General features: G+C 40.0%; 1 protein-coding gene across 5 annotated transcripts in view; it reads left to right on the top strand.

Moving 5' to 3' along the window:
* The window catches only part of mtmr4 (myotubularin related protein 4), a 36,498-nt gene that overhangs the window by 11,244 nt on the left and 10,522 nt on the right, over positions 1–14,732 (top strand). For 3 of the 5 annotated variants that reach the window (XM_086012368.1, XM_086012369.1, XM_086012366.1), the window contains 6 exons: positions 3,673–3,762; positions 9,486–9,602; positions 12,044–12,073; positions 12,468–12,550; positions 12,792–12,958; positions 13,097–13,193. In XM_086012368.1, coding sequence (XP_085868494.1) covers positions 3,673–3,762; positions 9,486–9,602; positions 12,044–12,073; positions 12,468–12,550; positions 12,792–12,958; positions 13,097–13,193 — 584 coding nt within the window. Of the gene's footprint in view, positions 1–103; positions 225–3,672; positions 3,763–9,485; positions 9,603–12,043; positions 12,074–12,467; positions 12,551–12,791; positions 12,959–13,096; positions 13,194–14,732 lie in introns of those variants that run through there. The other 2 variants (XM_086012370.1, XM_086012367.1) reach the window with 2 other exon arrangements.

The raw sequence follows: 14,732 nt of genomic DNA, 5'->3' as shown, positions 1-14,732 counted from the left end.
AAGGCAATAGTTTGGGCACCTGGCTAAAGGGGTCCTCTAATTCTTTGTCCTTGTTGTGTTTTGATAAAAGCATGTCACAGACCTGTTATGAAAACATCTGGGAACTCTTATGAATTGTGAACTGTCTATGTGATGTTCAGTCCCTTTTTGTCGCCGTCCCATCAAGACTGACTTTGGCTTTACAACATGACGAATTGCTCATCCTGTACAGTGGAACTTGAAATGCAAGTTGATTCGTTCATTGTTTGATTTCAAAATAGTTACAAAGACTTTTGATGTAAATACGGTAGAGTCAATGTTTTACGTAACATTTTAACATTGCAAACTGCACGCCCTAGAAGATGCCTCGGCAGACCAGGTAACAAGAGTAGTAACGTAATACGGAGTTTGACAAAGGAAAATATTTTCTTAAATCATGGATGCAAATAATAATCGGGCAGCTGAATTGGCCATTATGCTGATTTGAGTCAAAACATGAATGCAAGTCTTGCAACCCGTTGTTGCAAGCTGAGAGAACAGTTAATAGATTTGCAGCTTGAAAGTATGCGTTGGTTTGTGCCTTTGTTTGATTCACCCAATCGTCCATGTTTGAATAAGGACGTTCCGGCCAAGCCATCTTAAACGTAGTACTATATTTAACATACAGTAATGGTGTGGTGATGTGTTTCTCTGGTGCAAAAGCAGTCTAAGAACAGAATAGAGCGCAAGCTTCTGAAAAATGAATGCAGTGTGGCATACACAGATGCCATTGAACCACAATGCTAATTTCCTCAAGGCTAAATCATAGGAATATAACTGAATGCCATTAAGCACAAATGCTCTTGGTCATGGTCAGGCAAACAAATGAGAGATGGTGACGCTCAACATTAACCCAAACTACTGGCAATAGTTTTGGTTGAAGTAATAGACTTTTATCATTGAATTTAAAGAAAGCCTTGGTTTGTTTCTTTACCTCACACGAGCAGCCGTTTCATTTCTCAATTTTATGATGCTTTTCAAGCGTCTGCGGTTCTGCTGAGTCATCAGTTCTTTTTCCGCGTCACTGGCTGTATAATTTACTGTCCGTGCTCTTCTAAATGGATGAACACTCCGCCTGTCCTCTAGTGAAATTAGGATGTAGCATATTGCTCTCATCGTCACCACCTTTGTAGTCCGACTGCTGCTATAAAACGCCTTCATTCACTTTTTCCACAATATGCTTTCAGGACCAAAAGGAGCTATAAAGATTTTTCATTGAGTTGTTGGAATTGAATTGAAAATATTTGTCACTTATGGGCACCAGCTAAATGAATTAAGGATGCAAGTATAGCCAAATCTTTTGAAAGATTTATTTTCAGCTCTGTACAGCGGCACCGTCCGGTACCAATGCCGTCACTGAGAAATAAAATTATGTACATGTAGTAAAATGGTTAGTCTATCTGCAGTTCGTTCCTCAATTTTGTTTAAGATGAGTTGTTTGTATCGTATTTGTGAAAAACCCAGTCTCCAATACCCTCAGTTCTGACATGTAGTTCTGAGACTGTGATTGGACAGAACCTTCAGTACACTGTGGCGTATGAAATATTTATATTGCCAGCGAAGGGATGGGGAGAGAGGTGCATTTGGAAAGATTTGTCATGCTCTGTCCTTGTTCTTGACCCATTAATGTAGTCTGCAGCACGGCCTGGCTCTTCTTGTTAAAACAATATTCTGGTTATTCTCCAATTTCATTTTACTTTTATTACATTTTTCATATTCGTTTTGGCCTTCGTCTGCACTCGGTGACCACTATGTCTTATATCTTGGGAAATGTGCCAACCCTCGTCTTCCTTATTTATAAGCAGAGCAGCCTTTCAGAAATATACAGGTTGCATATTGCACATGTTCACAAAGTAGCATAGGCATCAGATGGTGGTTCGCTAATCTGCTCACAAAGCCTCAGTCAGATTTAGTAATCTTAGGAGTCATGAGAGACATTTTTTTTCTTTGTTTCTAAATGATTTAACATCAAGCCATTGCTGTTGCCATGACAACCAGACACTTGTTCTTGGAGCCTGTGCGTTTGTTTCTCCAGATCCCTCTGCTAGCTTTTTTTGTGTTACACAGATTATTAGATTTTTGTTTTTCAAGTTTTTTTTTTTTTTTTTAATTTCTTTTTTTTTAAGAGTATTGGTACGTTAATCTCTTCACTGATCTGCTACATCAGGCCTGCAAGGCTTCTAGTTGTAACTTATCACTGTTATCAGAGCATCAAGACAGCGTGTGACGTCGATATTTGAAAATAGAGCTTATATGCACATGCCTGTCAAGTTCAGCACTTTCATTTTCACTTGGACTAAGGTGGAGGAGGGTTTGCAGGCTAACAGCAGTGACGAGGCAAAAAAGACTTGTGCTCGGGCCAGCTGTGCTCCATATTTGGGAGCTAGTTGATGTCTCAGATTTTTTTTTTTTTTTTTAATCTTGTCATACCGAGGCACCTTGCCTCTGACTTTGTTGTTCTCTGTAAGTGATGACGGGATAAGTTTCAGTGTCAGTGACTCGAGTGATGTTCTTTTTTTTTTGCTCAACTGACACCATTAAATGTCTATTTAATGGTATGTGTTTAAGACCAACACAATCAAGGCCATGTACTATTGGTAGAGGAAAAACCCATCCACGCAGGATGTAGCATTAGCATATGCCTCAGACTCATCAAGTCATAAGAGGATTTAGTAAAAAGTGCTCGAAAATAAAAACAGCTCAGTCATGCATACCAACCAAGGTACTGGATTGTTAATAATTGAGGCCTCGCGATCGAACACATGGTCCTCTTCAATAATTGCCATTGAGAAGGATTTAACATAATTGCTTTTCCACAAAGTATGACCGTTGCTTTGTACTTCAAGGTAACGTTTGTGTTTCTCCATCTGGACATTCTCGTCTGTTGTATCACAGACCAAGAATTGCAGCACACTCAGCATCTGACATTAAAAATGGCCTGTGGCCACCATGTAACTGTGTCGAGCCACCCGAAATTCACTGACGCTGGCCCGACCGGGCCACCAGTACAAATTTCATAAATAAATGTGATGAAATCAACAAGTTTTTGCTTTTTTTTTAATATCTAATATTTTGAATTTTATCCACTTAAATTGATTGAATCATATTTGCTCTTTCCAGAGCAATGTATTCAAGCATTTACAACTGCCAATTTTCCATAATATGGCATCTTAAATGATCCAATGTAATTGCAAGATTGATTTTAGGATTGTCAGGACGCTTTGATGAATGATGCATCAAAAATCATGACTGCCTAATGGAAACAGAGTATGCTGTACCTTTTTCCTACTTATTTTTTTTCCCTCTGGAATAGCAGCAAGTTTTGCCCATGTTTTATATTGAATTTTTGCTTTCTGGTGGTCAATGTTTAATCACTTGCCTGACGTTTGGGGCAGTAAGTGCACCTTGTGAAATTTTCTGCTCGGCGTATCTTCCACATCAAAGGCCAAGCACCCTGATGGACACTGGGAACATATTAACCTTATTTGATTTGTACTGACATTCCTTTGTTCAATGACCACTCGTGTTCTATTTATATTGCAGTGTATGTGTCTTTACTATTACTTTTTAGAGACCCCGGAGTCGTTTTTTCCTTTTCGTAATGTGTCAACCTACCATAGAATGATGGCATTTATTTTATCTGTTTATTTGTAGGGTGAAGAGGGGCCTCCCAGTCTGGAGTACATCAAGGCCAAGGATCTGTTCCCCCAGAAGGAGCTGGTGAAGGAGGATGAAAGTCTTCAGGTAAATGGAACAATATTTAGCCAAACCCTTGTCAAACATCGTTTTAAGTTCATTTCATTTGGTAAACACTTTTAGCTACATTCCTGTGGATTAAAATAGATTTAAAAAAAAAAAAAAAAAAGGCACACTCCATCAACATTCTTGCCTCTTCAGAGAATGAATTGGGTGAATTGACATCACGAAGTTTAGGTGTAAGCAGGTGTGTCAGGCTGGCACCAACCAGTACTCATTAATTTTTGCCTGTTACACTGCCTTTGAACAGTAGTCCCTGATTGTCAGGTTTTATCAGTAAATAAGGCAGGCAAGAGGGGCTGATGTCATATTCTTGCGGCTTCGAACATGTATGTAAATGCGGTGAGTCTATAGGTGATTAGATGCAACATTTTAAACATGTTCTTTTTAGAATTTAAGTCACCAATGTCAAATGATCTGCGCATTTGTAATACAACAGTTTTGACATCTTGCGCTGTTCTCCTCAAATGAAATTTGGCCTGGCATTGTGGATTGTTTGTACCAAAAGAAAAAATCCAAAGAGGTGATTCCTCAGGTGCTGAGCCACGACTGTATTGAACTCCAAGTGGGTGACACTTCCAATTTTATATTAGTTTTCACAGTGGCAATGATGGTGATCTGAGTCTGCACTCAAACTATTTTTCCTTCGTCTGTGCCACACCCATCCGCAAACCTCAGTGGAAAAGTAGTTTTTGTCATCTTTCACGAAAACACACAAAGTTGCACACAGTGGCCAAGAAAAAAAAAACTGCCTTTGCATGTGGCAGCACTAATAAAAGTAGGAATTTGAATAGTCAATTGTCACTACAGACAATAGGCTTATGGGAAAACATTAAAGTACAAAGACGCGGTATGTGTAATCGACAATGCCAAGTGACATAGTGTTGAAAACACTGGCATGTGTGTCTTGATTTGGCACAGTTTTCCTATTCTTATCCTACTCACATCATTTGATAGCAACTGTGTCCACATTTGCACGAATGGGTCTGTTAATAAATCATTGATGTGCAGTCAGTTGTTGCACTGTAGTTTTCCCATTTTAAAGGGCACATTAATCAAACGTTTAGTTTTGCCTGTAGATGGTTGTTGCACACACACTGGGGCACGCTGCAGCATGGAGATAGGCCAGACATAAGAAAAATAATCAGTGTGAAAGGTCTTCTATGCTCAGGTAATTTGACAACACTATAAACAAATAAACTGCTTTGTCCATGTGGGTAATAACACACACGTGAGCAACATGAGCTCCTGTTTTATGTTGCGTTGATTTTAGTACCCTTATCAATTCATTTCAGTAGTTGCAGTCCACATGTAGAAGCTCTTCATGAGAAAGGGCTGAGCAAATTGCATATGATCTATCAGACAAATAAGGCACACGTTTCTCCCCAGCAGAAAATGATCTGTTTTTTTCAGTGAATTTAAATCACCATTTTAATTAGTAATTCAACAAGGGCCCAAGAATCAATGCAGTCGAACTTCAAAAGTCACACACTTGGTGGAGATCTTATTTGTTTTGATTTTGACATGATTTTTCTCATTTTAAAATATTTTTATAATTAAATACATAAAAGAAAGGCATGTTGAGGTACGAGTGCCCAAAGTTTTTTTTGAGTTGTCGAGCTGACACCTGGTCAGTTTCTTGCTTTGTATTGCAAGCCAACATCGGAATTACGAGTGAACTTCAGGTATACTGCTGCTCGAGTTAGTGGGAAGGTAAGGAGAGTGAGCAACAGTCGCGCTGAACAGTTGAATACAAAATGCAAACACTTGCAAGGAGCATGGAGATTACTCACCAACCTCTACGTCAATCACCAGGCCTCGCCCCTATGAACCCATTAAGGCCGCGAGCGCATAACTGCGTTTCTACCACTAAAGCCGAGAGTGCTGTTGCGTCTTTTTACCTTTGGAAGCTGGGAGAGTGTACACGTCATTGTCTTTTTTTTTTTTTTTTTATTTTTTTATCCAATTCTCGGTCCTTAGCCAATGAAATGCATCAGAATATACGTGTGACGGTGTTGCGAGCCCTCTGTTGATATCGCAGAATTTTTTCAAGGATAATGGCGGACACGCAGGCGATCGCAGGAGCTCTGAAATAAGTGACGGTAGTGATATAGATGGACTTTGAACCAGTGGAAGGTGATATGTTTAAAATGTGTTTGTAGACAATGATGATATTGACGGTAACAGAATTGAGGATGGTGCTTACCACTCGAGTTTTTTTTTTTTTTTAAATTAAAAATAGTGCATCTTTTGCATTGACACTTTTTTACATTTTTGATTGCACAACAGTGGGTGCATGTGTAATTTTCTGTTTGGTTACATTTCATAAAAACAGTTGATTTCTTGAAGTTTTGTTTTTTATGAAATACAGTGCAATTTTTCTTTATAAAAAAACATGTAGCAAAAACCAGTTTTTCCATTCTCGTGTCAGGTTGTTGCCATGATTAAATGGTTAAACTGTTTAGGCAATTTGGTAACAGTAAAAAAAATGAGCAGTTATGATCATTTGGAATTGATGTCTTTTAATTTCAAAGGCATCAAGCAAAAATCTTTTTTTTTTTTTTTAAATAATTTTGAACTGTCACAAGTGTAAAAAGAAGTTCACCACTCTACAACCTAAAAGCAAAACGCCAAATTATTTGATAACTCATAGAAACACTTTTGTGGACGCTGGAGAATTGCTACATGCGTCCCCTTTACATAACCTTATGTGTATGGTCCTCGTGACATGCTTGGTATTTGAAGAAAAGGTGTCTTAAAAGCAACAAAAAGCTAAATGCCGCAAGGGGATGATTTGAAACTTGAACTATGACCTCATGAGATTATGACGACTACAGTTTAGTCTGTTTTGTGACTTTTTTTCCCCCTTCTTTATGCAGCTGCCAGACGGTGTGATTGTTTGAAATTGTTTTATCTTCAATTTAGAGGGATGGAGTGACTTGACTGAAGTGTCGGAGTATGTAGGGTTCTGCAACTAGTTTTCATAACTGGCCAACTGTCAGCCGCTAGTTTTGATGAGACTGTAAATTTGAATCACAGTTGAAGTTGTGTGTGTAATTATGTTTTTCGTTCACAATTGTCCAGTGAAGTCATATTTGACCGTGATGCGCTTCACTTTGTACCCAGCTTATCACTCAATATTCTTTAATTGGATCAAAGGTCATCGCATAAAATAACGTGGCATATGGATACTGTACAACAGGCGTTGCTGTTACATGGTCATTTTTCTCATTTTGGGCATTTTGAAATGGCTCCCATTTCATTTGTCTGCCTAATTGTTGGTTCCTCTCCCCCTTGCTCATGGGCTCTGATATCGTCTCATTTTCCATGGAGGCACTCCCACGATAGCTTCACTGACAGCTGAGTTTTCTTGCAGGCAATGCCCCACTAAATATATCGTTTAACACACTCTGCTGCCTTCTCGGCTGTGATGCATGCGTGCAGCTGTTTGTGCATACTTGCATGTTCTCATTGCCCGGCTTCCTCAACCGGAAGTCACGACTCACAAGTCACTGTTATTCATGAGCCTCGCTCGCTCGCTCGCTCTCTCTCTCTCTCGCTCGCTCGCTCTCTCGCTTGCGCTTATATTCTCACTCTCGCTTTTTCAAAATTATTTCTGCTGCCGAAGTCCTGTGGAGGACATGTGACACTATCTTCTGCTGCACTCGCAGGCTCTCAGTGACTCATGCATCTACTTTTGGAGTGCAGCTGGTTGAAAGCCATCAGGCTGTACAACATGTTAACGATGGCGTGCTCAGCAGGATGTCTTTTGGTCTCTTTCGTAGAGTAGCGCAAAGACCAAAAGCCCCACATTCTCATTTTTGCTGCTCAAATCACAATGTTGTTGTTGTTTTTTTTTTTCCCAAACTGCAAATAATCTAGATATTTCACCATCAACTTGATTAAACCCTTTAGACATTTAGCTATATGCTGGTTTAAATGTTTTATCCATGCATTTTTTTTTTTCATGAAAGGAGGCCTCCCTGTGTAGCTGGTGTCAGCCGGCCTACTTCCTATATTTGACTGTTTTGGTATCAGTATACCATGTGTTCCAATTCCCAGGTTAAGATGTATCCACATGGATTCAACCAATGTGCACACACACACAATGCGGATGCAACAGTACGTGCAGTGACAGTTTGATTCACTATACTGGAGAATTTCCTCTAAACAACCATTTATTGTCAGTCTTTATAACAGTTGTGGTTCAATGTTTAATCCAAACTTGTATTGCCGTCTATCGACTTGCCGACATGATTTAAGTAAGACTGTGCTGTTAACCCAGTTGGGTGATGTTTAAAGGGATCTTGATTTTCTGGTATTTTTCAATAATCCCCATCTGCTCTGCTGCATGTCCTCTTCGTCATGCATCAGTGGATCCTCCCCTGCGTGACTCGGCATTGCATGATAATGCAGGACAAGCTAGTGCGGTCTCATCACCAGCCAAACGGCGGCACTGGGCTTGAAACCGGTCATTCCCCGATGTCATGTTGATAGAGGAAGACATGTTAGTGCAGGCATGCAGATGTCGTGAGTGAAAACAGGACATGTGAGTCAAGACTAAATGGGTGTCGCAACAAGCATCAAATTGTCAGATTAAGCAGTGATGGCACCATGATAATGCATCTTGGGCTTTTATATCTCAGGATATTGGAAGTATATTCATCTCAAATGATCATACTTTTCAACTTCTTAAAGTCAGTACAGGAACCGTTAACACGGAGACAGTAGCACAGAAATAACTTGAATCCGACATAAGTAATAAATAAAAATGTGATGGAAAATAACCACTGAGAATCACATTTACCGGTACTTTGAATTGTGGTTCAGCAGAATTATTACCATGGACATGGAGCTGATGTGTCTTGTCTCTCATCTGTCTAGGACATTTTCCGAGAAGGTTTGTGGCGTGTCTACATGCAATTTGTTTCCAACAGTGGTGTCCTTCCTCATTGGTCATCTCCCATGAAGTTCACTTTGGCTCAAATGACTATGGATGATGCGATCTGACTCTGATGTAACTTGACCTTGGAATTGACCTTTAATTTCTTTGGAGATTGTCCTGGGCTCCTTTGTTACCAGTCGTAATATCCGTCTTTTCTATTTGTCAACAATTGTCCACCTGCAGCCATGTCCAGGGAGGTTGGCTCCAGTCCTCTGGATCTTTAATTTTGGAATATGTGCAACTGTAATCTCAGGAACATCAAGCTGTTTGGAGATGGGCTTTACCTTTTGACGTGCTTGTCTATAATTTTCTTTCTGATCTCATGATTATAACTCTTGTTCGCTTCATCTGGCACATCTATTGTGGTACACGCAGCCAATTTTTGCAAAATAATCTTGTTGAACAATTCAAAAGCAATGCCTGATTTTCGGTAGTTAACTTTCATTACATTTTTATTTATAGCTTTTGTCAGATTCAAGTTATTTCTGTGACCACTGAGTTTTTTTTTTCATTGCTAGGTTAACAATTATTTTGTCCATCTGTGTATCATTAGGAAATGTTTACATGGCAGTCTTATTGCTAGTAATATCTGAACAAAATAGTCAGAATATTAATGTCAACATAAACATTCCAATTGAGAACCTGATTCTAGAGTTGGAAAGGGCGCAGCTGTCTTATTTGTATTTTTTGTTTTTAATCACATGATGCGTGTTGATGCTTTTGTTGCAACCGGTGTTATTTTAATCTGTGTGTGTTGTCTTTGCAGGTCCCCTTCCCAGTTCTTCAGGGGGAAGGGGTGGAATATCTTGGCCATGCAGATGAGGCTGTCATTGCCATTTCTAACTACAGACTCCACATCAAGTTCAAGGAGTCTGTTATCAATGTAAGTCCATCTCAAAGAATAAACTCATACAAAAGAATTATTACTTTGGTCACAACTTTGCGATAAAGGAGAGGTATGTACTAAGTCCACCAATATATACTGTACATACATGTACCAAATCCGGAAGTAAAAGTGGCATTTTGCGCCTCAATCACATTGAACTGCAGAACTGTGAATCTGCGTTTATTTAAAAAAACGCAGAGCTGCCACATGTTTCGGAAATCACTGACGCCAAGTCGTTACGCATGTAACATGTCGTGATTGTTCCATATATTAAAAGGAAAAATAATAAATCATCCGAGTGGCTGCTGCGACTGAGGTCTACATTTCCCTACGCTCCCTCTGTGTTGTGACTCGGGAGGCGGGGAGCGCAGCAGCACTGGTTGCTCCCTCATAACAATTCCGGGAAGAATGTCCCGCTCATGTGTGAGCCTGTCGTTGCACCGAACTGAAGCATATTACTGCGACATACGTATGAAGTGTCGATAGTCAATGTGTTGTGCAATTAGTTCTCGCGGCAACTCGCTGCCTTGATCAATGCACGAGCCACTAATCACATTGTGGGCATGTCAGCCGGCTTGCCACGTCACTGGTTCAATGCCGGGCCGCAGCTAGTCATGTGGGGTCCAACGCAAACACAACCCCTTGTACTTTAGTTCAGTTTTAACTATAGGTGAGTGATGTGATTTGTGTCACGTTGTCCTGTTTGGAAGTCCGTTACAATTACCTGACAGCTTAACTTGGCCTATTTATATTTACCACCAAAGATTTTTAATATTGTTTCCCATCATGTGGGAATTTTGAAAAGATTCTCCGATTTCCTGAGCTAGGTAAAGTCTAGAGGATTATTATCAAAGTGAATCGTGTAAGCACTTTCACTGTAATTGATGAGAACATTAATCAACATTTAATATAGTTGACTAAGTGTAAAGAATATATCTTCTTTCTAGTTGGCTGGTCTAAACTAAAAAAATCACAGCCCAGCCAAGAATCGTCCTACTGTATTATTACCGGAATGTTGCATGCTAGCTGCTCAAGTGAAGTTGCACAAAGGCTCTTAAAGCCTTTTCTTTTATTTTAATGTCATATGTTTTTGATACAAGAAACGCCAATTTTTAATTTTTGGTTGTTTGAAATTGCTCCTCAGCAGTCAAGGGAAGCTCCGTGCTACTTACAGAAGCAGCTAGCTAGCATAAGCTTCAACTGGCTACTAGTGCGACCCATCTACCTTAAATGTGACGCCCCTCCTACTAATAGTTTATAAAGAGCTATTTTAGATAATCAGTTACTCAAATGAACTATTTGCAAGTCAAATGGTAACAAACTTTTCTTCATAATGCTGATTATATCTATCATAACGAAGAAAAATGCTTTCTTTCACTTTCTGCTTTGTGTTAAAAAGTCCAATTTATGAGCATATCACATTCTTCAAGGAACTGCTTTGAACATTTTAGCTTAGTACAGTCTGCTCTCGTTTTGGTTATGAAGGTGGGGATGTGATTGGGCTGCTGCTCAGTGAGAGCACTGAATTCTTGTGAACACAGGACAGCGTGCTTCCCCAAAATTCTCAAAATCCTGTGCTTATTTGCCTGTCACATTTCAACAAAAAGCAGTGACATGGCAGTTTTGAAAAAAATCTATAATTGCTTGATGGAATTATTTTGGCATGTTTAATAAGTTAGTCGAAGCATGTCATAGTCCTTTTATTCAATGTATTTGTATGCACATGGATTTGCAGTTTTTAAAAATTGTTACAAATTGTGTTTGATTATTTGGGATTTGCTGATCTGTGCTTTTGATGTAAATTACATTTACACAAGTTTTTTTTGTTTTGTTTTGCATGGTTGTTCAGTTTGAGCAGGCACGGTGTGTATACGTCACCAGTCAATGTATTTCAATGACGTTGATATTGCACCAAGTTGCAATTGTCACTTGAACCACGCAGCGTAAATCCAGCCTTCATTCATTCGAAGTAAAACTGCTTCTCCTTCCCAAATCCCTGACACATTTTCCGGAGAGTCTCTCATTTTTAGAACAGATGGCAAGGGCAAAGACAAATCAGATGCCTGCAATGTCCATCATACTGACTAGCCACCTTAACCCTTGCAGCCTTGACAAACTCTTGTATGAATTCCAACAATCAACCTCTGCCCCACACTCCCATTCACAGGTTATCCTCATTCTCTCAAGCTGTTTTGTTACCCTTTGCTCCTGTCCATGTTTGTCTTTCCCTCCATGATTTCAATTTGCCAAGGTCATGTGGTCACGTGGCAAATAGCGCACTGCGTGATCCGCTCTGTTATCTGACATCCTTCAAACTCATGGTTTCTTTCCCTTTTAACTTGTCATTCCTTATTTTTCCCTGGTTTTAATTAATTTTCCATTTCCTCTTGTCTTGTGTCCTCCCTCTCTGTGTGCTCCATGTTGTCGCTGTGCTTTAGACCTACCCAGATGTGGACAATGAAATATCTGTGAGTACCTCGTGTTAAAACGCAAATTGCCCAAGTTGCCACAGAAGTGGCACATTTTCCATTACAACGCAAGGATGCATTGCATCTTGTATCCATATAAAAGAATGAAATGCTATAGTTTCCTGCAACACTGCTCAGCTATTGTGCAGTAAGTTGAGACAGATTTGGGACAGCACAAGCACCATCCTTAATGCCACACATTTATTATTTAAGTCTTGTCATTCCTGTGGGCAAAGTCAGGTGTATAGTTGGTTTGTGTGATAGAGGCCTTGAAAGTGTGATGGGGAAAAGGCCTTGCTAGGATTGGTCTATTCCGGAACTGAGGGTGCTAACCTTAGTAGCTGTGCTGTTTTCCACCGAGCCCATTACACATGCTCTTTGTCTCCCCCTACAGGTGCCCCTCAGGCTGATCGAGAGCGTGGAGAGCAGAGATATGGCCCAGCTGCACATCATCTGCAAAGACTCCAAAGTTGTCAGGTAAAGAGAAGAATGAATTGAGAAGATTAGACAATATCCAAATATTTTGACCCCCGTTGCCTTGTTAAAACTTCTCTTCTGGGCATAATTGCTACTAAGTGCCTCTTGCTAATTTGCCACTTTCTATCAATTCATCAGATGTTCTAGTGGTGTCCTTAAGGCTTAAAAATATGTGGGTATGTGATATAATGATGAAAATCAAACACTTCCTGAAAGCCTCACATTTTGTTATGCATTTTAGGTGCCACTTTGCAACATTCAAGCAGTGTCAGGAGTGGGTCAAGCGTCTGAGCAGGGCCATAGCGCACCCATCCCGGCTGGAAGATCTCTTTGCCCTGGCCTATCACGCATGGTGTCTGGGAGGCAGTGCTGATGATGAGGACCAGCATGTTCATCTCTGTCGCCCAGGTCGATACGAGCGCGCGCACACAAGCACATCTAAATTGTGATTGATAATGTTCTTTTTATAGCACTGTTGGACAAAAGGACAATTGAAAGTGCTTGTTTTTCCCCTGATGTACGTGTCCTTGTTCCATTTGTCGGCAGGTGATCACGTGCGCCAGAGAATGGAAATGGAGGTTAAAAGAATGGGCTTTGACACGCAAAACATCTGGAGGGTGTCATCCATAAACTGCAACTACAAGTATGTCACATATTTTGTACCATAAATGGCATGGCATGCCTTTCATAGCATTAAAATCATGAGTGCTTTAATTAGGCTTTTATGGGCATTTTAATAAGTCATTCAGTGTTTGTATCCATTGTGACTGCCCTGTATGTTCTGTAGAGTGGCTAACAGTTCATTGTGTAGACCAGGGTTCCCCAATTAGTGTTCAATGAAGGCCGAATTATGTCAAGGTGGTCAAGCATGTCCCGTCTATGAATGTTTAATATGTACGGTCTTGGAATGGGGGAGGAATTCAAAGCACCCCAAATGAAATTTGCTAGTTTCAGACAGTTTTTGAAACCGTGCTAATGAATGCAACGTTTGCATTTAACGTTAAACCCCATCCCGGCCACACGCAAATAGTACACAGAATTGTGACAAGTTTAGCAGCTTACATTGCAAATATGGTGTTGAAATGGTAAAACTGGGGGTGATTTGAGACAGGATGGTTAAAACATTTACTTACTTTAGAAGCAGGCTTGAAGGCGAGCTCCCCCTTAATAAAACACCAGCAGTCAGGATGACTTTGACAGTTATTTAAAATGAGTAAGTCCTGATGATCAACCACTTTCCAGTCCATTTCCTCTGAGTGGCTTTTAAACTGGCTGCCTTAGTGAAGCCTTTCATTTTCTTCAATGACTAATATTTTCTCAGTGACAAGCAACTTGTCAACAAATATCGCCGCTATCTCCGTAGGAGTGAAGGCAAGAAGGCTCAGTGAGCCATTGGTGAAAATGTATCCACTTGCTGGACTCCTCAAGCCTGTTTATGACAAAAGCACCACCGAGTCGGCACGGGGGCTGCTCTCGCTGGCCGCTCATTGGGGGTGGCTGGTGAAGACGCTGGCTTTAGCCAGCCATGTTTAACCAAGTCTATTCTTTAACACGCATGCATAAATGTCATTCCCATAAGCGGCAATTAGAATGAAGCAGTTTGAGTGTAATACTATGAATGCCACATCACTATACAAGACAAGATAATATACTAATTTCCTGGATCATATACAGTGTCTTTATCCAAAACTTTTCCTTGCCTTACAAGTAAAATCTGACTAAAAAAAAAAAAAAATCTTCCGTAATTGTTCCACCAAAATACATGTTCAAGTACATATCCAGAGATACATGGAAAGCGAGTTTCATTCTCAATCTCCTCTAAATTCAAAACAAAACCAAATTTGCGAGTATATGTACGGGTTTGAATTTATAAATCCATTCAATATAAAGGTGTTTTTTGTACGTGCATGATTGCACACAAGTATCCTGCTGAGGGAGCCAGACTTGCAGGACAATGTGTTAATTAAGCCACAGCGAGCTGAGACGCATGACTCGGCACAGTATTTCATTTTCTCTCTCAGAGAGTCAGTCTCTTACTACCTGTTTTGACTCTTGTCACACACAACAAGTGATTTACCATTCAAAAAGAAAAAGGGAAATTTTTGGGACTCATTGGTACCAAAAATATATTCATTGAAATGCATGTTTTTCTGCCGTTTCATTTTTTTTTCTCCCCCACTCA

Source organism: Filicampus tigris, chromosome 17, assembly GCF_054856515.1.
Source record: "Filicampus tigris isolate MCC_2025a chromosome 17, RoL_Ftig_1.0, whole genome shotgun sequence".
In the NCBI taxonomy this organism is placed as follows: Eukaryota; Metazoa; Chordata; class Actinopteri; order Syngnathiformes; family Syngnathidae; genus Filicampus; species Filicampus tigris.
The sequence above is the reverse complement of the archived record's forward strand: the minus strand, read 5'-3'. Positions and strand labels throughout refer to the sequence as shown.